This window comes from Thunnus thynnus, chromosome 6 (assembly GCF_963924715.1).
Source record: "Thunnus thynnus chromosome 6, fThuThy2.1, whole genome shotgun sequence".
Classification (NCBI taxonomy): Eukaryota; Metazoa; Chordata; class Actinopteri; order Scombriformes; family Scombridae; genus Thunnus; species Thunnus thynnus.
The window spans coordinates 20408617-20432554 of NC_089522.1; the positions used below are offsets into that span (position 1 = coordinate 20408617).

Below are 23938 nucleotides of genomic sequence, written 5' to 3' on the forward strand. Positions count from 1 at the left end.
CACAGCAGCTTTATGATTATAGATGGGTTCATGGAGCCAGGGCATGTCAAAGCAGAGGAGTCCAGCTGGAGAGGCAGAAGATTCAGGAGGGGCAGAGGAGAAATTAACACGGGAATAGATTGATGGACCAACAGGCTAACACAAGGCCTGTCCCATCCATCACAGTCAAACAAGGCACACACACACACACACAGTCATGTTTCCATCACTTCAGAGGACATTACATTGACTTACATTCATTTCCTGGAGACTTATCCTAACCTTAACATAACGCTAAACTAATTTTAACTTTAAGTCAAGTTTTCACCCTAAAATTAATGATTTAGATGAAGGGGGCTTGCTTTCTGTCCTCATAAGGGAGGCCAATCCCCACAACGTGAAGAGTACCTGGACCACACACATGCACAGCTAATAAATTGCGTGTAATTGTCATCCATTTGATGTAGCTGCTCTGTGTGAACCCCACACCTACTACTCGCAAATCTTCTCAGCTTGTATTGTGGCTCAAGCTTTCACTGCAGCTGCCTCACACCAGAAAAGATTGAGATCAGAGAAAGTTTAGGGATGATTTCCGTTCTGACAGTTTTGTCAAGGTGCCAATGGCAACAAGCACCTAGCTCTTCCCAGCACTGAAAACAGCAGCTTTTCATGTTGTGTCAACGCACATTTTTTCATAAACAATGAAAATGCTGAGGAGGATACAATAAGTTATGTGTGTTCACAAAAAGCCCACCAACGCCATCTGGTGGATGAGAAAGAGATGACTACTTACTGGTATAACACATACATAAATGATAAATGATAACAGAAAGCACTGCAGACTTTGTACCAAAAGCTTTGCATTTATTAGAGGGAACTTTTATTATTTTAAATCATAGAACAGTAAAATTCTGTAAAAATGTTTTGAGGAAAATAGACATGGTCTTTATGTTTGACTAATTTAACATGAAGAACCACGACTTTGACATTTTCCAAACAGTGTGGCAACAAAAAGGATTCATCAACATTCAGCATTATTCATTTTTAATAAATGAGGTATAGAATCACTGCAGTCACACAATACTATACTTTTGTTTTCTTGTAGCAAAATCGTGTATATCGAGAATTCTTATAAAGATATTACATTTATAATTAGAGTTCCTTCATCTATACAGTTATTATGAGGCAAATCTGGTGAACTATTGAGTTCTCATTCACTGATGAGGATAACGGGTCTGTGTACACTGTTCATAATTTTTAGCATAGCCACTAATTGAAGAACTGAAGAAGCCTGACTAAATTGAAGTAAAAAAATATTTGGGGACCAACTGATTTTAGTAATAAATGTGATGCAATGTGACTATAACTGCAAAGCAAAGAGAACTTGCTTGCTGAGCTTACAGGAACCCACCACCAGAGGGCGCCACTGCCATGTAGTATACTGCAGCCCTGTCATGACTAACACTTAGGGTTGCTTTCTTTTTAACAGTGTACAAATTGTGTAAATGTACAAGAAGACATTTTTCAACCCAAACAGTATGTGTTGAGGACACATACTGTCAATACATACTGCTAGAAAGCTATTAATGTATTGACACCAAGAGTGTGTGGTCATTTGGAGGACTGTAGCAGCGGAGTGGCCGAGTGTTCTTGTTTCCTCGAGCCTTCTGAGAACGTTTGGATCTGGTCATCTTCTCTGATCTCCTTCAGTCCTGTTCCCTGCTTATGGTTCATGTATGTAAGTCCACAGTAGAGCAATTTCAGTCCACTGTTACACCTTCAGGCAGCTCAACCACTACAGGCTCACAGTCGTCCAAGTCTGCCTCAAAATCCCATCGAAACTTCTTGGTCAGGTGTGCTTTGAACTTCTCTGCTCTCTTGCGGAGTGTGCCGTCTACTCCAGGGCCGATGGCAAACTGGAAAAAGTCCTGTGAGAGAATAAATCAAACAATGTAATCGTAAATGTGAACAATCATGGCAAAACAATAATTTAAGGTGATGCTTTGACACTGATGTCTATGTCACACCACTCGGACAATTGAGCCACAACATCCAGGATCATGAATGCATGTATATGTATCAAGTGGTCAATATACTTGACACACATCCGTATCCTCTAGCCTGTTCTGAGGAGATGAGTTTATATAAAATCTTTTTTATCATATCAGAAACTTTTGACCTTTAGAAAGGTGGAGAAAACACACCATTTTTTGCTGTGGAAATTTTCCTTGTTGCTAATTAAACTTGTAATGTAAAAACTCTTTCAGGAGAGTACTGAAACTCAGTTTCTGTCATAAAATAGAGTGATTGCATCCAAATGAAATCAGTCAATGTCTTCATAAAGCTTGTTGCTACTTTATATCAAAAGTTGTATATTCTACATGTCCACATCTATTGGAGTGTCTGTTTATATTTTTCATGACCTTCTAGGAAGTCCTAACAGGTTAGGACAGCTCTCCAGTTCTTTCCTGGTGGAGAGAAGATTACTTTCCAGGCTTAAGATAATTAATAAAACTATTTACTCCTATGCCAAAGAGTAGCATCAAATATGGGTCAATCTGAGAAAACTGAGACAGTAAGAACCACCTCGATTCTCTGAGATAATTGATCAATTAAAGAGCTCCGACCCTTTGAACTACTAGGAAATGACAATAAAAATTTGGTGGACACTATAAATTGCTGTACTTCCATTTAAAATATGTTATTTAGACCACGAGATGCTGTCATGCATCCTGATAATGCTGACAGATAATACATCATTGTTTATTTCATTTGAATGTACTTTAAGTTCTTAAAGATTATGTTTTCCCCAATACATATGGGACGCTGAAGTTGCGCGTCTACCTGCAGTGTGGAGGTGAGGAAGTTGTTCTGAGACACGATGTCCACAAAGAAGTCAGGAGGGATTTCTCCGAGCTGGTGGTAGAGCACAGCGATGAGCCCCAGGTAGAGTTCCTTGCGCTTCCGCATGGCCGCCTCGGATCGACACAGAAGAGCCAGAAGTTTCTTCCAGTGCTCAAAGCCCTCGTACACATCTCCGATCAGGAAACACACAAAGGCAAACTGCAGCTCACCTGAGAGAGGACAGAGAAAATGAAGGTTGTTTTTAACATATAACATGTAACTGTGTGTTATTTTGATGCCTTAATGTTTGTGTATTTAACGCATTCTGTATCTATCCCTGAACACATAACAGGCACTCACCTAGCAGGTTGAGAGGCTGCAGCCCGTGGTTCTTCTCCAGCACAGTCTCCAGGGTGTAGCTGAGGTCCATGCTGTACTGGGTGATCTCGGCTGGTGTAGCCCCAGGAGGGTAGGTCTTCTCGGGGATAACAGAGAAGCGCAACTCCGTCCCCTCCCTCTGCTTCATCTTGGGGAGCCTGTTGAGTCCCTCTCTCATGCTCTGGCAGGCTGTGTCGTTCCTCGGCTGCTCTGCCCTGTCCTTGGTGTGTCTTAACTGAAGCTCAGGAATGACATCACTGAAGGCACATATTCGGCCTGAGAGAGGCTGCAAGTTATTGGCCACCTCTTCACACAGACGGTCAGTCAGGGACACCCATTTCCTCATCACCTCGTAGGGATAGGGCCCAAGGTATGGATCCAGATCTTGCAGATTCTCCCTGATCCTGCTCACCTCCTCTTCATTCTGGGAGGCTGAGAAGTCCAGATCTTCCTCTTTGGGATCCCAGTTAGCCAACAGGATCTCTCTAGGTTTAAGAGTGAGGAAGAGGCCTGTCTTTGGGCCGATTTCTCCTCCACAGCTCGGTGAGTTAACCGAGCAGTAGTTGAGGAAGTGCAGGCCTGGAGGGATCATCTTCACACCTCTGAAGCGGGGACCAACCTGCCAACTCTTGCAGTCAATCCCCAGCTCTGTACCCTGAGGGACCCCCAGCAGCACCAGGGTAGCTCCCTCTTCAAACAGCCTCCGAGCAACATCTGGATCCATGTCCACAGAGCTGCTGCTGCTGGCCATGTCTCCTCTGCCCGGGAGCACAAGTACTACTTGACTTAAACTCGCCTACTGAGAGAGACTAGATAACGCAAAAACTAAACTCCACTTTCCACTATTAGGGTAGTTTTTCTTACTCAGAATATTCTACAGAATTTCCTCAAATTATGTCCGTCAGACAGTTATCACAGCAACTTTTTATGCTATCGAAATAAGATAATTAAATAAGCCGCTTTTTAAATGTACTTTTCTATAAAGGTGTTAACAGTATTTCACGTTTATGGAAACAATACCTTGTGTTATTAGTTGTTGATGTTTCGCATCGTTCGTTGAGACGTCGTTTAGTCGTGTTATTTTTTACTTTTCCGCATTCTGCGAAGACCCGCCCCTACTCTACCTCTGATTGGTTCTGACCATGATATTCTTATCCTAATCCAGCCAATCGCGGTCCTCATGACTAAACCTAACCAATCTTACCAACGAAGACAACGAAAATAAGCCAATCAGAGGCAGAGTAGGGCGGGTCTTCGCGGAATGCGGGTGGGAGGGCGGGGGATAATTAAGGCATGGATGGCCTTTTTACCACATATTTTTAGCTCCGGACAGAAACTGTGCTGTATTCGAAAAGTTCCGCGTCCATCACTAATATGGGCTTTACCAAGGTGGTGTACTGATGATATTGTTGATTTCTTTGAGTACAATTATACTCTCAATTCAAAAGATATAATAATTACGATTATTCTATTGGGTAAATTGATCTACATAAAAAAAATTAAAAGTTTTTAAATTATGTTATTATAGGGTTTCCTCGAAGGCACTAACCAGTAGAGATCAAGTGTCTGAAACACATGGAAATTGTACTGCCAAACGTAACGTCTAACGTTATTATTATTTATTAATATATATTGTGTTAATATTTATTTACTTAGTTATTCATACTTTGTATTACTGATTACTTTTTTGTCTTTTCTTGTTAATCTGTGTGGTTGTTGTATATAGATTCTACTAATAAAGATGTTTTTAAAAAAACATCTTCAGAATAAAAAAGTATTGTTAAAAGATATATTGATACAACACTTACACAACAACCTCCACCACTATTGGGCTAATAATAATATACAGTATCAACACCTCAGATAAGTATAAATCAGACATTTAAAAAAGTTAGTTTTATTATATGGCATATACTCCAGATGCTCCAAATGACAGAAGAATATTTCACGGCTATGATAGCATATGGCTTACAAACATAAAAAACAAATGGTTGTTACAACAAGAGAGGCCTTGGAAACTGTGCATATTCTGAAATTACTTAAATGAATTGTGGATATTATTAGCTTATCTATGGTTACTATAAAACTATTTTATAAAACAAGGAGACACGCTGACATGCGACATCCTGTATAGTTTTAATACACAAAACACTGAGAACTTGGAAACAGTAAACATTCATGACATTGCATTTGAAAAAAAACAGCCATCTACTGTATATATATCGAGTAATTGGTCATGTAATATTCTCTGTTTGATGGAGTGAACTTTCTGAAATTCACCTGGTATCTTCATGAGGACATGGCACAGGTTTACAGGAATTGGGAAGACTCAAGGTTTCCTACTTTGTGAGCATATAGACGCTCTGAAGTTTCTGCCAACATGTGACCAGTGCCTTGATAACTTTGATGAACCTGATCCTCTTTCTCTTCTTCCCTCGTATTTTCTGGACAGATGAACAAGTGGCTTTCTTCCCCTGAAAGCATTCAGCAAGGATAAAAGCAATGTTATGCAGCAAAATTTTTATCCAGTGATCTATTTTAAGAATGTTCTTATCAGGTTCACATCCCTGAGAATGCTTATAGATATGCAAACCATTTTCTCTAGCCCAACCTTTGATATGGAGGCTCAAAAATAGAACTATTTTACTTTATCATTTGTTATTTCTGTGTCAAACTTTCCAAGTCTAATCAACAAAAAAAACTGAAGAATAGAGCTCTTGCTGCCTCACCAGGTAATCAGGTTTGCAGTTGTGAATAATGAGCTGCTCCATGCTCTCCAGTGGCTTGTCCAGCTCAGGCTGCTGCTTGCCACCCCTCTGACACCGCATCTTCTGCGTCATACCATAGATGGAACCCAGGATGCGACGTGCCTGCCATGGGGCAATAGCCCCAAAATAAAACAAAGACAAACAAAGCAAACAAAAAAGTGAGGAAAATAAAACGCCATTTGAAATAGTCCATCTATATCATATTTAAATGGCACCATAGAACAACAGAAGTAACACTTCATTAATTCATCCTGCGTTTGCCAGATCTGAAATGTTTGACAGTCACACAGATAAATGATATGACAGGTCTTGTGAAACCCATTGTATCACAGTATCAGGATAAATTAGAAAGAGCCAGTGTTACCCTGTCCATGGTGCTGAAGGTGCACATACTGGGGTGCTATTTACCTTTCCTGAGGGGCAGGGGTCTCTCTCTTTGGAGGTATTAAATGAACCAGTCAAATTCTGCAACAGAAGAATCAAATAGGGATTTATGAGAATACATTTCAGTTCCCTGGCATTCAAAGGAGAAAATTGGCCATGAGCTTTTACAAACACGGTGAACAAACAAACACTGGATGGCAGCCTATCATCACCTCACATGTGCAACCACAGCTGCAACTCAAGTGGCATTTTACTACTTCCACTTTGTCAAATGATCGGGAAAAAAAACAAATAGATAAATGTCTCTGTCAAAGTCGCACATAATCGCACATCTGCAACGATGTTCTCATACCAGATTCTGCAGCTCAACAAAGACGACCTCTCTGTAGGAGCCCAGTATTTCTTTATAGTTACATCCACGTTTACCACAAGAGTTGGCCAACAAGAGAACCACCAGGACACTACGGAGTAGAGTTCCAGTCAGACACTACGAAAGAGAGAGGTGTGTGTTATTACTATATTAAGCAAATAACAATTAAAGAAAGAAATCACCAATGAGGAAATAGATAATAGATCAATGTTCACTTGGCTCCTGCTCGGACGCGCCCCAGCAGGACTTTTGTTTAATTATCCATCGGTATCCAGCCGTTTGCAGCACATGTCATCATGACTAATGTGAACACGATGGTATTTAATAATGTTGTGTATCAGCTCATCTGGTGCGTAAATACGCACACTTACCATTTATCATGTTCTACTGCAGGATCCTCAGACGCGCAAACCCATCTCTGTCAGTATCAAGGAGATCCGAGGAATTACTCCTGATCTGGCTGCATTCATTGTATCCAAACTCTTTTTTTTTAATTCAGTATCTTTACAGGTCCTTTGGTGGATAGGTTAACGCAGTGGTGGCCAGACGTCTGATGTGGTGCAACGTGGTTTTCAACATAGTCATTACTGCTCCTATTTCCTTCCCCGTCATGGATTGCTGACGCTGGGCTTTAGATTTCACCAAACTCCAGTCCGATCAAGTCGAGGAAAACTTCTGCAATCAATCACTTGCCTTCATTCTTTCGGTTTCGTTGGAAAGACCTTATACGGGGGGGAGTGGTGTGAAGAGCGGCTGTCATTAAGTGGGTGCTGTTTGATACTTTCACTGTACACATTTTCAGAGTGGGTGGCTTCACTGGTGATGGACCCCATAAGCTTTAGTGTGAGCTACTGAAAACCAGTGGGATAACTGTGCTTAGTGGTTATGATGTTGAACAATCTAGAACATGCAACCTGGTTTAAGCCAAACAAAAAAGGTACAAAGTGACAATGACATCCCACACATAATAACCAAAATGCTGACCATGCATGGGAACTGCATGGGAGGTTTAAAGACTTCTAGACTGTGGGGTCTAGGAGAACAAATCCCACAAAGAAACTAACTGTGCAAGATTTGATTGGACATTCACGTCATAACAAACTTTTTATGACTTGTACGGGAAGAATGGGGACTGATGCAATACACTGATTGTTCTTTTATTGGATGTCTGAAAAGGATTTTTCAACACATTTATGAAAGCTACAAAAAAAGCAGATAATCAATACAACATGAGAAATCATGTAATTCATCCGGACACAGAGTTTATACACACTGTCACGTCTTGCTTAACGAGCACAATCCAGATGAGACCTCTTACAATGTGTGTGGACAAGACATGGAAATAAAATTCCTCAGAAAACAGGTTTTGATTATTTTTTTAACAAACACAATTTTGGACAATAACAAAAGTTTGGTTGACACAAAAGGGTTCAGTCCAGTATAGAAGCTGCAATCAACGTGGTGTCTTTTTGAGCCCATTAAAAGTATCCATTTTCATTTCTACTTGTTCATCTTCAATTGTTTTACAATTTTCACAACCACAATGACTGAAACTAGAATTTCAACACTATTCCAGTAGAAAAATATACATTAATGTCAAAGTGAAAACAAGTATAAAACAAAACTGTCGATAAGTTGTAAACCCTGCTCGTTAGAACACACCTAAGTCATTACTGGTGCAACTATTTATTAGAATTCACATAATGAATCACGTGTGTGTCATCAACATGAGACAAAGGTCACTTTGTCAACACTTAAAGCTCACAAAAGATGAAAAGATGAAAGTTACCTCTGCAATCACAGTTGCAGAGGTTGACAGACGATGGTTTAAATTTTGATAATTTTGCCATTCTTTACATTCACATATTTCTAATTTACAAAAAAAATACTCATTCACAAGAAGACAGGGATTCTACAATCATTCCTGCCAAGTCATTTGCAGTCTGGACAACAAGGTTTTCCCAGGAACACTGGAACAGTTAAATGAAGCACAGCCAGTAACCAGAAATACACCATCTTCACCATGAAGCATGGCACTGGAAACATGATACTGTGGGAATGCTTCACTGCAGCAGGCCCTCAAATACTTATGAAGGTAGAACGATTGCAGCAAAATATAAATGAAAACATGACGGAAAAGTCTCTATCAGTGTCCTGCAATGGCAAAGTCAGTCCAAACCTCAATCCGTCCTGCAAACTGCACTTCACTGACAGTCCCCTTGTACAAAGTTTGACCAGTAGCACACATGTGCAAAGCTGCCAAGAATCAAAGCCAAATGTATCACTCCTGATTATTCACTTGAAGAGGGTGAGCAATGATTAGGGATGTTAGTTATGCTATTTTGAATTTGTAAAGATTTGTTTTCACTTTGACATTAAAATCATCTTTGTTGATTAGTTTCAAGACCATCTTAGTTACAACCACTGTGATTCAATTTTGTAAAACAATACAACATGAAAAAGGTAAGAGGTATATATGAATACTTTGTGTCTGCTTGAGATGGGAGAGTCCTGGTACAAAACAATCGTTGAGCGTGTCCATGGCTGTTCCCTGTTCTCCAGGGGTTTTCAGTTCACATTTCCTCAGTTTTCTCAGAATGTATTCTTGATCTTGCTGGCTACCTGCGCTAAGATCTCTCCCGTCTTCTTCTGCCAGTTCAGGACGTGTTTGGACTCGGCGCACCATAGCTCTCCATGGCGGGGCTCCGCATTCTCACAGCGCTTTCGCACCTCTTCCTGTTGTTCCTGATGGACGGAGCACATTGTGGTTAGGCACCCAAAACACACAATGCATGCACTGGCCACACATAAAGTTTGTTGGGATGACTACCAACTTTGTTAATGAGTAAAAGCAATAATGCATGGAGAAAAATAGACAACAAAAAGTGACAACATTATGTACTTATTGGCACATCTTCACTCCCACATACAGAATGCCTGAGACCATAGTAATGTTTATTTTTCAGTCTACCATGGCCATTACCATTAATGGTATTTTCAATCCATTTGACACTTGTAACTAGATGCATTGATTTAACAGTAAATGACTGGGATTTAAACTCTTCCTTCTCACAACCTTGGCACAGAAAATATCTACAACAACCAGGGAAAACAGACCTACCTAGTCTTATTTCTGGATTTTCTCTCCCCAACTACTTTTTCTTCATTTTGTATCTTGTGCAGAATATTTTGTAATGATCCAACATTTTCCCAGTGCAGTCATAGTACATACTATTGAGATGAACTAATGGCGTACTAACTGAGCTTAAAGGTCTAGTGTGTAGAATTGAGTGGCATCTAGCGGAACAGACTTTGTAGAAATGGAATAAAACATTCATAAGTATGTTTTAATTAGTGTATAATTCCATGAACATAAGAATTGTGAGCCCTTTATATGTCCATGGAGCCCGCCATGTTGCACTGCCATGTTTCTACAGTTGCCCAGAACTGACAAAGCAAACAATGGCTCTAGAGAGGGCCCTTTACATTTTTCGCTGGTTTAGAAGCCACTGTAGCTTCTCCTACACGTTTGGAGGGGAGGGGGGGGCGGGAGAGGGGGGGTATTCAGTTGGTTGCAATCTGCAATCTCAACACTAGATGCCACTAAATCCTACACACTGGTCCTTTAAATCCGATTGCAGAATCTGTCTGCCAAAAGTGAACTCTTTTGTACACGATTTACTTGTTCCAATGTGGAGTGATAATTAATTTAGCTGTAATGTAAATGTGACCACTGACACACACAAAGTGACACTACTCTTATAACGTGTCTAGAATAGACAATGAGATGTTTACCTCTGTGCCATGCTGCAGCTCAAACTTGTAGAAGAGAGCCCACGCATCTCCTAGGTCTGGCTCAATCTTTACTGTTCGGAGGAACCATTCTCTGGCTTTGGTGATCTTGCGCTCACTCCAGAACAACCTAAGGTGTGTGCACAGGATTTCATTAGAAAACGATAAAAAAAGGTCATAAATATCCTATAAAATCAGAACTGCACAGAAAGACAATATAATCAAGATTGGCACTAAGAGAAGAGTTCCAGAAAGCGAGGGATGAAAACAGTGAGTCATACTTGGCTACAGCGAGCAAGACATGAGGATCATGTTCACACTTCTTCAAAGCATCAACACTCTTAGTCTTCCTCTGTGGCCTGGCCTCCAAAAACACTGCCTCAGCCCACAGGATACCTAGTAGGGGAAAAAAAACAGAGAGGGGTGAAGCGGAGAATTTGAGGTTACGAACACAAGTACATTAACTAATTGTTTGAGTAAGAGTCAAACCTGCAACTTCAACAATAGGAATACTGTCTTGTTCTGGAGATATTCTTTTTGGGGAATACATTTAAATATATTTAGGTGTACTGTAAGTTATTGCTGTATTTGAAAGATCATACATCATTTGTTTGGATTTTGTTCTGCAATACAGAATGACAAGTAAATAAAGGACTATTGGCTCCTTTATGGGTTGAGAAAATTCTTCTTGGTCCCTTTGGTTTGGTTTCTGTAAAACTGGCAACATATTCTCACCTGAATTGGGGCACTCCTGCAGGGCTTTGGCCATCAGTGTGTTGGCAATATTCTTCAGTCCGGCCCGGAACTCCAGCCTGACCGACTCCAACCTGGTTAATATGAAACACAAATCCCAGTTTGATATTTAAAGAAAAGGTTGTTTTTTTAACAAATGAGGCAAAGGCAAAGTAATCATAAAGTAATTAATCATAATTACTTTGTTTTTCATATACACATGTTCTCTGTCATAAATATTTCTATTGTCCACTCCTACAGATATAAATAGAACCTTTGGCCTTATTTTCTCCTTCTTGTAGTGGAATGAAAGGGTTCCCAAAGAGCCAAAATTATATCAACAAAGGAAAAGAGAGAAGCCACTTGAATGTCAAAGTAAACATTTTGATTGTTCAGAGCACAAACAGAGCTCCCTTTAAGAGGCATCGGACACTGAGATTAATATTTATATGCTTAATACACCATCTGCCCAGGCAACATATTTCAAGCTAAAGCTCTTCCTCAGGCAACGTCCTGCTTTTGCATTCATGCATCTTAACACAATCCCTTTGTTGTGTATTTTCTCACCATAGCTCAGGACTCTGGGGGTTCTTGAGTCGTGCCTTCTCCAGGATTGCTCTGGCTCTGGTCAGCTGTCCAACTCTTTCTTCGAGACGAGACAGCAGCAACCACAGGGCCACCGAGTGGGGACACTTTTTCAACTGCAGAAACAAACAGGACATTTTAGAATTATTAAGGAAACAATCATTTTCATCAAAAAAAAAAAAAATATGAAGAAAAAGAAAACAGTTCACTTGGTTCTAAGCAAACCCCAAACACTTCCCCCCGCCTCACCCCTTGGTTATAGGCTTCTCTCGCTTTATCCATGTTTTCACACTGTTCCTCGATCTGGCCTCTCATCATCCAAAGTTTAGGAAAGTCCTCGTAGTGTTTCAGGGCTTCGGTGCACAACTCCTGGGCAGCCTCTATGTTCCCCAACACCCACTCCAACTTCACTGACTTCATAAACACCTGTGGAGATACAAACACACAAATGCTTTTAAGCCATGAAATATGTATAAACAAGACCCATTAACTCCCTATTACAATTCCCAAGGGCTTTTAATATATGAATACTGTTGAAAAATATTTTGAAATACTTATTGCAGCCCAATTCATGCAGTGCAAATACCTTACTAGCTTTCAGAAGATCAAATACCAACTTCCTTGGGCATAGCCAAATGCTTAATTGCTTCATTAGATCCACACTGATATCTTATCTGACAGGACAATCAGTACAGCCGACATTAAAGCAGCCTCTCTTAGTCATATCTACCAGCAGACACAATACAGATAACTTAAGGGAGTGTAGCCAGATTAGCTGATAGACATATCACTGTCAGGTCTACAGACCTGATAGTGTGATAGTTTAAAACACTGTTGACAGCATCTGACAACCAGAGTGGAGCTGACGGTTTGAAGGTTTAGAAACCTGGCAAGCCCAAACCTGAGAAAAACAGCACGTTTGTAGAAGACACCTCAAGTACAACACACTATCAACTTACTTTTAAAAACTGGTTTAAAAGTGGAGATGAAAACTGATAATGCAGCTACCCCTAAACATAGGTAAGACGTATAAGCATACCAAAATTACATAATTACAAAACAAACTGTTTGTAATGGTACAGAGGCTCACAGTAGGGGTGAATAAAAGGACAGGACAGTTTAAATACACATGACCTTCACAAATTCATAAACCAGAACAGCCAAAAAAGCAAAGGCCATGTGTGTTTATTCTAGGGCTGGGCAATAATTTTTAATTAATTTTCACACGATAATGATACATTTGTGAGATTTATTTTTCATTATTTTTCAGTTTGTTTCAGTTGGATTATGCGAACAGCCAATCTGCAAAAGACAAACAAACGCACTCACAACAACTCCGAATGACCCCGTGTGGAGAAAATGAGTGGCTGTGGGAGCGAAACCTAGTGTGAGGAAACTGTCACGAAAAAACCAAAGAGGTAATGAGGGACCACTACAACCTTGGCTTAAAACCCGCTCTGCACTACCCAGTCAGACCGCTCGTCATGACCAAAGATGGTGACAGGAGGCGGCTATTGTCTGTTTGAGAGGCCGGTGAGTTCCGACCAAACAGCGGCGTTGCATGGCTGAGGACGCAGGGGGAGGGTGAGTGATAACCATATCATCCAGCCCTAGTGTATTCCATAAATGTCCTGAGAAAAGTCAAACATGGTTTGAAAGAAAACACTAATTCCTTAACTTCACCCAGTCACATGCAGAAGTACCCTCATGAGAGTTTGAAACAGGGAAATCTCTCTGCCTCCCATTTTCTCACACACACACACACACACACACTCACCCTGGCCGTGGGGGCACTGCTGCGGGCCTTGGCGAGCAGTCGACGGGCTCTTTCATACTCATTATTCTCAGACTCCAGCTTGACGGCAGCTAGCCAGATCTCTTCACTGTTAGGGTTAGCCTAAAGATGAACATAAAAATAGGAGGGACAGAAGTAAGAGTGTGTGGGTAAAAGGGGGAAAACACATTGAATTCGACAGAGGCTCTCATGGATACTATTAAAAACTTGAGGCAGTTCTATAAGTAAAAGCTGCTCTTATCAACGTTGCATGAATGTGTCACCTGGAAGGCCAGAGCAAGGATACTTCTGGCTGCAGGCACATCCTCGGCCAACCACTTGGACTTGGCCCCCATCAGCCACAGGACTTCTGCCTTGGGGCAATGAGCCACAGCCCTCTGGAGCAGGGCCTCCAAAGACTCCCTGAGAGATGCATTGAGACATGGAAGAGTAATGGAGGGGAGGAGCACAGTAGCAGTTGATGAATGAAGCAGGTTGGAAGTAAAAGAGAGAAAAACCAGAATGTTAAAGACAGACTCATAACAAAGTGATTACATAACACATTAATGAATAAAGTAGTGAAATCTCTGCTACATTTAAAAACAAATCTGGTCACCTGGTGCCGTGGTTTTTTTCAAAGTAGGCAGCTCTAAGCCAGACACTTTTTTTACTGGGGAACACCTGCAGAGCATGGGCATAGATGGCTCTGGCGCACTCCAGCGCTCCATGGGACACACACTGAAAGATATACAAGCTTTTCAGTTAGGTTAAACCCTGACAACACATGAGTATGTGAACGACCCCCTTAGGTGTCAGGGTCTAAGCATGGCCTGTGCAAAACCGATATACAGATACTCACACTGTCTGAATCCTCCATCCAGGTGTGTTTGCGGTCCTCCTCCTCAATGCCAATCCCTATGACTGCCCTTATCACAGCCTGGCAGGTAGCCACGCTACCTGCTTTGTCACACTCCTCTGCATCCTGTATGACAAGAAGACGCATTCATGAGAAAACAGACTGGGTGTGGTTGCACAAAATAGAATAGAATAGAACAGAATAACAGAGAGAGTAAAGGCATAAACTCCTGACCTCAGTAGTAGGTCAGCAAGGGAGCCATTTACGTGGAAATTAATATGCATATCATATGTCAAGAGAAACCCCTAAATGAACCTGGATTATTTATAGATATTCATGTTGAGTTTACGAATGAATAGTATTTTATGAGAGGTAATCTCTGCACAGACTGATTTTTCTGTGGAAAGATCAGAGAACAAGCTCATGGTCTTACTACACACAAAAGAATTCTTTTAGGAACAGCCAAATCCAGTCATTTTAAAGTTCATCTGTTGTTGGTGCTATGATGAAGCATAAAGGACTGCAGTGAAGGCCAATGATTGCAAAACAAGTGAAATGCACAAAATGCCAGTCACAGTGCTGGCTTGTACTCTGTTGCACCCAGATGAAATAGTAGAGGGCCACTTTGCCAAAGTATGCTGGCATGATATCAAAGCTGAAAAACACATGACGCAGTATCTACTCCCTAAACACTTAGGTTTAATGGGCCGATCATTCAATCATTTTTTGACCTTATAATTGACAGGTACTTCTATAAATACAAAGAGTCTCCGTTTAAGATATAAAATAAGACAAATAATTTATGTTGATCAGCTGATTGTAATTGAAACTACAGGCTTGTTTTACTCTGGCTTGTTTTTACATGTTATGGTTGTGTGCATGAAAGAACTTGAGCGGAAAATTAGAAGAAAAAAAAAAAAAGTCAAAACATTGCAAAAGAGCTTTTACACACTGAAGAGAGACAAACGACTGCAGCAGACAAAGACATCAGACTTTTGTGGATTGATAAGGGGACTAACATTCCTCAAGTTAATACATAAAAAACACATAAATGCCATGTTTCCATCATGTTTTCCCACATCATTTTCATTTGTTTGATTGAGGTTTGAGTGGTGCTCTTTTAATAACATCATCTTGTTGCACCCTCTTCCTCTACAATGGTTTAATGACACCGGAGTGGAGAATCAGCATCGCAATGCGCCCGGTTCCTAATATTTGCATGACAGAAGTGGACATTAATTTGCATTTTCTTTAACCCATTTTCCGGAAATACTTTGAAATCTGCGCCTAAATTTGGATGGAAACTATGCAAGTGACAATTTGGATCGAGAACTGTACCTTTAAAAAGCTCTTCTAATATTCGCAAAGCCTCTTCTAATAATCTGTCCACTTTAGTTTACATATGTTAGATGAGGAGCCCACTACGATGAATTCAAATGAAACGATACTGTTACTCTTTAAATATGAAGCCTTTGATGTCTATGTCCTAACTTGAAGATTTTCTATCCTGACAGTATATTCATTTCTTGTGGCCTCAGGGAATGCAATTATTTAGTCACTGGAAGCAGCTTGCCTCTACCATATATCTCTACTGAAACTCTGCTCTCTCTCTCTCTCTTTCTCTGTGATGTCAGAGAAACCACAAAGGCACAGGAACACACCTGTATCCATTGCTCTCTGTTGATCTCCACGCCGTTAGCGCGTAGCGAAGTGATGGCTCTGTCAATGATTTTTTCCACCATCTGTGTATTGCCATTGGCCTCTTCCAGCTTCGCAGCAGTGATCCAGATGTGGCGATCGGTGGGGATGTTCTCTCGAGCTTTGTTCAGGACGCGACGGGCGTTCTCGTATGTCTCTAACCTCGCCAGTGCCAGCCACAGCTAGGGAGGACAGACAGACACAGCGAGATACAGGGGTAGAACATATATCCATATGTTGTATTGCAGTGTATGAACAGCATCTCCAAGTGTACCTCCACACTAGTAGGACAACACTCCACAGCTCTGCTGAGCATGATCCTGGCATCCTCTGGCTCCTCCAGCTCAACAGCTGTCTTCCACAGTCGAACTGACTTGGACACGTTCTCCAGGGCTACATGGGTAACAATTGCACAACTATTCAGTAATTCCATCGAGACCTCTATTTCAAGTAACTTGCAGTGATTGGGCAGGTCAATGAGTTGCTCAGGGCAATAAACTAGCTGTTAGAGGATTGTAAATTCTTGGATCTTGTTACAGAATCTCAATAAACCAATTGGCCACTCTGGCACAATAATGGCAATGTTAGTACTTTTGAGAATACACAGACCTAATGATATTTACACTGGCAACACATCATAACACATAACAATGGCGCCGAAGGAAATGGAAGCACTACAGATTACAGTAAATGCACAAGTAATAAAAACAAACACTCAACAGCATATCCTGTATGAGTACTAAACGTCAGAAGTGCCTGAGTGGGAAGAAAGAATGTTGTGTGTGTGTAATGAAGAAAAGTAGAGCAGAGGTAACTGAACATGTAGGGGCGGATAAAGCTCTCCCATGGAGGAAGCTCCACATCCATCTCTGTCAGTGGGGTATGCTGCTGGGAAATACTGATATGTGTGTGCGTGTGTGCGTGTGTTTGTAGGGGCATTGACACCGTGGTTCAAATAGGGTGCTGTCCTTGACGAGAAGCCAGGACCACAGCTGCCAAATGTAACCTTTATGAAATCTTTTATGCAATCTTATGTCTGCAGGGCCTGAGTGGGTCTGTGTGGGTGCTTTTATGATACAGTGGACAAATTGAAACTAGTTTAGAACGATTGCCCTGGAGAAATTAGTGTCTTCCTTTTTGGCAGGGAAATTTTACGTATTCATTCACGTACGCGCTCCTCTTCACAACATAACAGCAACTTTTCAAAACTTTAACTTGACTCTCACAAACTGATGATGGATTTACACAAATGGAAAACAATTTAAAAGCATTACTTTAGGATTTTTTTTTTCATTTATTGTTACAGTTAATATTATCGCCTTACCCTTCCTGAGGACTCGTTTCTTGGCCCTGACGTCTGTCTCCAGCTCTGCGGCTCGGATGTAGATGCGGACAGACTGTGGAAGGTGGCGGACAGCCTGGGCTACCACGGCTTTAGCTGTGTCACCGGGCTGGAGTCTGGCTGCCTCCAGCCACACATCCTCACTCTGACGGGCAGAGAGAAATGCTTATACCAATGAGGACAAGGACCACTTTTCCCCCTTTTGGAACTTGCCCAGGCAGAATCATGTCATTTAATTAAACAACTGGTAATGCTGACTGAAATGGTTGCTGTTTATCACTTATCACTATAATACAATATCCGGGGCAAAGTTATATTAGAGATAATAGGTTTAACTTCCTACTCTCTCGAAACATCAACCTACAACAAACCCATTAACAGCTTAATTTAGGATTTCTCTAGCGAATGACATTATCTATTTGCACATGTGCGTCAGCCTTCAACAGATTTAGTTTGCTTGTGTTCATCATCTTTTACCTTGGGACACATCTCAGTGCCTTTCATGATTAGGTTTCGGGCCACCTGCAGTTTGCCTGTCACCTCCTCAAGCCTGGCAGAGGCAATCCAGGCAGGCGGATGATGGGGATTGGTCTCCCTCACTGATTTCAGCAGCAGGCGAGCCTTTTTGATGTCACTGGACATGCAGAGTGAAAGATAAACCATTAGGCATGTAAAAATTTATTTTACACAAATAAACAACATGGACTTCTGATGTCACCAGTATGTCTCTACCTGATGTCTCCTCCATGCGTAGGGATCATGGAGTTGAGATCTGTCAGGTAACCCTTAGGATCCACTACTGTCTGTCCACTCACTGAGTCAGATACCTGAAGAGAGACAAAAAGGCCGACAGACACAAGAGAATAAATAAATTCTTTGTATCAGGCGTACCGACCAGCAGAATCCCGAAAAGCCTACATGATGGCGTCACTTTGCTGTTTTTATTGCTGATGCTAATCTAGTCGTTTACCTGCCTGCATGAATCACAGAACAGGGTAAAGGTGAAAGTGGCTGTGGATGATGCATTAGTTACCTGGCTGAGCCTCATATCCATGAGTGTGTTCCTGGCCTGACCGATTTTCCTCATGTCCAGCTCTCCTGTCCCTGGTGTCATCAAGCCAGGGGTCATGCTTCCTGGGTAAGGGGTGTTTAGACCTCCCAGCTAGCGGAGAGAGGAAGCAATGATAACGGAGCGGAACATCATAATCTCTGTCAGAATCTTGTTACAGCATGGCAAAAAGGCTTATGAAACATAGGCCTACGTCATAAGTCAAATTTCTCGAAGTACTGTAAATGATACCTGTGAAAATTCATACTACACAGTGTTGTGTAGGTCATAGTGATACTTTCAACCAGAAAAACTGACAACTTTTTAATCAACAGGCCATGCTTCTAATTTGTTTTCTATTCAGAACAGCTTGTATACACAATGAATTGGAGAAACAGGCCCTGTGACAAATATCAGCTGATATATTTGTGTTATAAAGTTTGATTTTTTTCTCTACAACATTTTAAGAGGAAAGTGGTCTCACACTTTTGAACCCTATTGTATATTCATTCTTAATCACAGTTTTTAATCACAACAATGCCACATTCCCATGATATGCAGCCTCACTGTGCCGAGAGGTCGACTCTGATTACATTGTTGCAAAAAGAAATTGATTAACTGCAAACTGCATTCATTGTACAGAAGTGATTTCCTTGTTCACAGTGAGATATCCTGACTCCTGCTGGTGCAGATTGAAACTACATCATGTGTGTTTAGAAATATCTTTTTGTGTGGATTTTTTTCAGTGTGTTTTTTGTGTATTTGCGTGTATACTGACCCCCTGCAGAGGGTCAACAGTGGTGTGGTTCTCTCCGGTCTGCAGGTGTTTGGAGAAGAAGCTGTCGGGGACAGGGGTGAGTTTCTCATAGCGGGGGTTCCTCTGGCGCTTATTCCTGGCGTCTCCCACCTCAGGGATGCTCAGCCACTCCTCCTCTGACACCTCTGCCAACTTCCTCTGTGTAGAGATGGAAAAAAAGAATAAAGAAGGATGAAAGGGAGATGTGGATCTTGAAGTGTCAGCAATGTTGTTGAAATTTCTCTTTGATCATAGAACAGTGCGCAGTCAAAGAAGGCTGGGTGTGCCAAAATACTGATGTGTAAAATTTAAAAAATAATGTCATGAGTGTGCGACTTTCCCCTCCCATTTCTGATTTAACAAAGGCACATGTGGTTTCTTTGTAACAGACTTATAGGAACATACTGCTGCGATCTTGTGAAAAACCCTTAAATCCTGTTACCAATGATTTTCACAGTTTTACTACAACCACAGAATACATAATCTTCTGTGAGTAGAGGAAAAATATCTACATGCTTAAGCGGAAGCAACCCTAGTGAATCCCATTGGATAATCTCAAAAAATCATGGTGGTCATGCTTAAAGCAAGGATAATTTCCTATTCTAGATTCAATGGGGAAGATATAATTTTTCATCCAACAGTTACGATAAATTTTACATCCTTATAATGTTCAGAGAGAGGCGTAGGGAGAGGACAATAGATGAAAATTCTAGGTACGTGTATGTATGTGTAAATTTGTACCTTTAGATCTGAGAACTGCTGCTGGATTTTGGGTCGCTCCATACGGTATTTCTCAATTTCTTCCTTTTCTCTCAGCTCCCTGAAAAAACACAGGAACATGTCAAACATGAACACACTTGTAAAATGTTTGTATGCTTTTACCCCAAAACTCATATGGCAGAATAGTCTGTGTTTCTTAGCAACCTTCTTTCTTTGCGTCTTTCATCCATCCTCTTGTCCAGTGCTGCATATATAGCATCTGCTTCTTCATCATCTTTCTCATATGGCCCACTGGAGAACAAGCTACCAGCATATCCATTAAACTATAAAAACAGACATTATACTGTGATTAAAATGAGATATAAGCAGAGTTTTCGTCTGGTCCATTTTTCATCTATATACATTTTCATCCCAATCCCAATCAGGGAGAGTTCAATCATAGGCACCTCATCATAGTTGGTGTCGTTCAGATCTTCATCATCATCATCCTGGTTCTTTTTCATTTGGTCCCCAACCGTCCTCTTCCCTGGGGGTGCATGTCGGTCATCCACTGGATCGTTGGCATCACGAGCAGGACCGATATCAGATCGGGTGGTGAAACCAGTAGCACTGAATGGAAACAATTAATTTAAAAGTTACACAGATAAAACAAAGGGAGCCTTGTGACAAGCATACAAGATGGGAATGTCCAAAAAACAGCATGACAACATAACTTATCATAAACTTTCAGCACCGCTATAATTTTTGCTGGATGACTTGTTAAATCAAACTGGCTGACCAATTTGGCAGCCACTTAAATCAGAATCAGAGAATTTGTTTATTAGCCAATGCAAGCATACAAAGAATGTGTGGCTCTCACAAACACAACATAGAAGAATAAAAATATAAGGTCATTATAGTAATAATGAAACAAACAAAGTAGTACTAAGATTAAATGAAGGATGGATATTAAGTGTAAAGTCCAGATTGATAACAGTTCAGCTATTTAGTAGGAAAACAGCTTCTGGAAAGGAAACCTGTTCCTGTGTCTGTTGGTGGAGGTTTTTAAGGATCTCAGTCTTTTTCCTGAGAGAAGAAGTTCAAAGAGTCTGAGTCCAGAGTGGGATGGGTCAGAGATGATCAATGATCAATGGCCACATACTCGTTGTATGTGGCCATTGATCATCAAATAGAAATGTAACTTAGAGAATCAGGGGATACAGCAGGGGAGGTCATAAGGACTTTACTCCATTCAATATTTATTTCAGCACTCCCTGCACTCTTTCACACCTTTGCACTATTTATATCCCGTTTACAGTTAACAGAATCGTTTTCACCTGTATATCACATTGTATGTTGTTGTCCACTGGTGGTTTCTATATGTATGCATCTATTTTTTCACCTACTTGCTTGTACATAATAGTGATATGTTTATGTTGAATTTCTGTTTGGCTTGTCCGTGTGTATGTTTCTGAAGATTTTTATGTGTAAGCACATTGAGAGCCACTAGAAACCTCAGTCAAATTCCTTGTATGCGTAAACATACTTGGCCATTAAAGCAGACTCTGATTATGATATTGATTAGGAGGTAATACCTAGAGTGCCTATCAGTAATGCTTGTATCCAACTATTATTACTTAACTGTCCGTTTACTGTTATGTGCTTTAATCTACCAAATGTAACATTAGCTTTTTAAAATTACATCAAGTTTCCCGTCAGTTCAGTTGCCAACACAAACGTAACTTCTTGCAACGCACGGCAGTCTGCTTTACCGCCGTCTTAATCTGGCAGACACACGGTAACCTCCTCCGTAGCTTACTAGCTACAGAGCTAGCTAGTTAGCTCACCCTCTGCCGAGACCGGGGACGTATCCCAGCGGAGCGGGCATCCCCAGGAACGGTTTCTTCTTTTTCCCCATGAGCGGAGAGGCAAGGGGCATTATCGGGGGCCCACCGCCAGCCCCCGCCGCCCCGGTGCCTCCCGCAGATGTTTTAGAAACAATTTTGGGCGCTTGTTTTGCCGCACCGCTAGCCATCGTTGCTCTAACGACGAGGAGGCTCACTACCGGATAAACAACAGTCGCGCATCCGCTCACACCAACAGCGACCCCGTCCCTCCAGAAATGTCCGCTGTGGTTTTGTAACAGCGCCCCCACAGGACAGGCTGATCCCTTCTTATTTTCACTTCTCTTAAGGTTATACCCTGTATTAAGTCCAAAATGATTGATGCAAATGTATATGATATTTACTTTACAGCTTTTAATGTGTGAATTTGTGATTGAAATTATTTAATTTGAGATAGTTGTAATGATGCATGCAAGTTTTAGTTTCCCATGGCAGCCACAGGAGGGGGCCACAAGCTGAAGAATTATAGGCTGTGAATAATAGGCTATTAAAAGTCTATAAATTAAAATTTAAAGTCCACCTATAAGATATATACTGAGGTATTCCTCTATGGACTCAATACTGTAGGCCTATTTAAACTTGGTTTCTGATGGTCATTTATTACATTTCTGAGTATTTTGCATGAAGTAGTTTCATAACATATTTATATAAAATGCTCAAAGTCAATCAGCTGTTGTGGGGTTTTGTGTTTTCGGTGATGTTTGTACATTATTCTACTTTACTGTAATATTCTCATAATTCCTTTTCTTAAGAGCATTATTGCAAACTTCAAAAGTAATTAAATTAACTTCAGCAATCAACATAATATGCTGAGTGTCATAAATGGACCTGTGATCCCAACTATGGCAGAACCAGTCAAAAGTTTGGACACACTTTCAGACTTTGAATGAGAAAGTGTGTCCAAACTTTTGAATGGTTCTGCATGACACAACTGACATTTGTCTGAAGATACAATTGGGCCCTGAAGGTTACGTTTTGCCCAACAAACCTTCCCATTTTTCATAATGTCAGGCCTTTTATATTTGAAAGGATCAGTTGGTACTCCACAGTAAAAACATTTGCATACTCTGATAGTCTCAGTAGAGTTGTTAATAAAATATTGAAGTGTACTCGAGGCAATTTTCTTAGAGAGGTTATTTAGATGGGTAGAGTTGATGGAGCCATATATTTTTAGTGATTTCAATGTAATTCTGACACACATGTGTTAGTAATGTTACAGCAATAACTTATGAGTGAAAAATATCCATGTTGAAGAGTCTATATTCAAACATGAGACGAGAGACTGCAATAAAGGTAATTACATTGCAACATGACATCTCTGTGTTTCATCCCCTGAGATGAAGTGAGGCCATACATCAATTAGTTTCAATCACGTTTAACTTCACCCATCCGCAGTCTGAGCCTTGGCCAGGGCCTTTACATTTTTCTTCATTTACATCGCCTGGAGGGCAGACATTATTTCACTCCTGGGAGAAGATGTTATGATGAAAATGGACTGTCAGACACATTAGAAGATATATAGCTCACACAGCCGAGGACCAATTAAAAGCATGAAGCGCGACTCAAGCCCTCATTTCACCCAGCTATTGCATTGCCTCTTTTACTTTTCTGTGATTAGTTCAATGATCAATGGTTCAATGATTTTAGTCAAATGTTTTTTTTATAATCACATATAGAAGGCAAAATAATGTGTAGCTTAATTTCACATCATATGTTTTATATAATAAGGGATAGGCAGTAAAAAAAAAAAAAACAGATTATATGTCAGTGTGCTCAGCACAGTGCTGACCCATGGATGAGTGATCCGGGTCAGTCTCATTAGTGATAAATAAATCATTAGTAATACTGGCCAATGTTAACAATGAGAAAATCCTTCAGAGCCTGGTCCAAGCACACTTGCAGTCCTCTTCTTCTTTTGCATGAGAAAGGATTCATTTATCTCTGCTATGACTAATACATGAGTAGTAACCATCCGCATGTCTAAAATAG

General features: G+C 40.8%; 2 protein-coding genes and 1 long non-coding RNA gene across 5 annotated transcripts; 1 reads left to right on the forward strand and 2 right to left on the reverse strand.

Moving 5' to 3' along the window:
- Positions 1-822: 822 nt before the first annotated feature.
- aar2 (AAR2 splicing factor) lies at positions 823-4328 on the reverse strand. 3 transcript variants are annotated; one of them, XM_067592463.1, is made up of 4 exons: positions 4222-4328; positions 3184-3959; positions 2824-3053; positions 823-1907 (listed from the first exon to the last, which is right to left on the reverse strand). In XM_067592463.1, exons 2-4 carry the CDS (start codon positions 3950-3952, stop codon positions 1740-1742), a joined length of 1167 nt encoding a protein of 388 aa, XP_067448564.1. In that variant the 5' UTR covers positions 3953-3959; positions 4222-4328; the 3' UTR covers positions 823-1739. The 3 variants fall into 3 exon arrangements, with proteins under 3 accessions (XP_067448564.1, XP_067448563.1, XP_067448565.1); XM_067592462.1 differs by having other exon boundaries at positions 3184-4010; positions 4222-4320; XM_067592464.1 differs by having other exon boundaries at positions 3184-3978; positions 4222-4311.
- A 2391-nt stretch (positions 4329-6719) lies between these two features.
- Positions 6720-8293, forward strand: LOC137184629 (uncharacterized). Its single transcript, XR_010928691.1, has 2 exons — positions 6720-6855; positions 7223-8293. It is a non-coding gene; the product is annotated as an uncharacterized lncRNA (long non-coding RNA).
- Positions 7865-22119, reverse strand: prpf6 (PRP6 pre-mRNA processing factor 6 homolog (S. cerevisiae)). Its single transcript, XM_067592465.1, has 21 exons — positions 21893-22119; positions 20513-20675; positions 20271-20389; positions 20088-20166; positions 19329-19505; positions 18536-18664; positions 18235-18329; positions 17980-18136; positions 17485-17647; positions 16435-16553; positions 16124-16342; positions 14466-14588; positions 14223-14344; positions 13891-14029; positions 13610-13729; positions 12082-12258; positions 11815-11948; positions 11251-11342; positions 10797-10911; positions 10519-10645; positions 7865-9468 (listed from the first exon to the last, which is right to left on the reverse strand). Exons 1-21 carry the CDS (start codon positions 22078-22080, stop codon positions 9316-9318), a joined length of 2910 nt encoding a protein of 969 aa, XP_067448566.1. The 5' UTR covers positions 22081-22119; the 3' UTR covers positions 7865-9315.
- Between the last annotated feature and the right edge of the window lie 1819 nt (positions 22120-23938).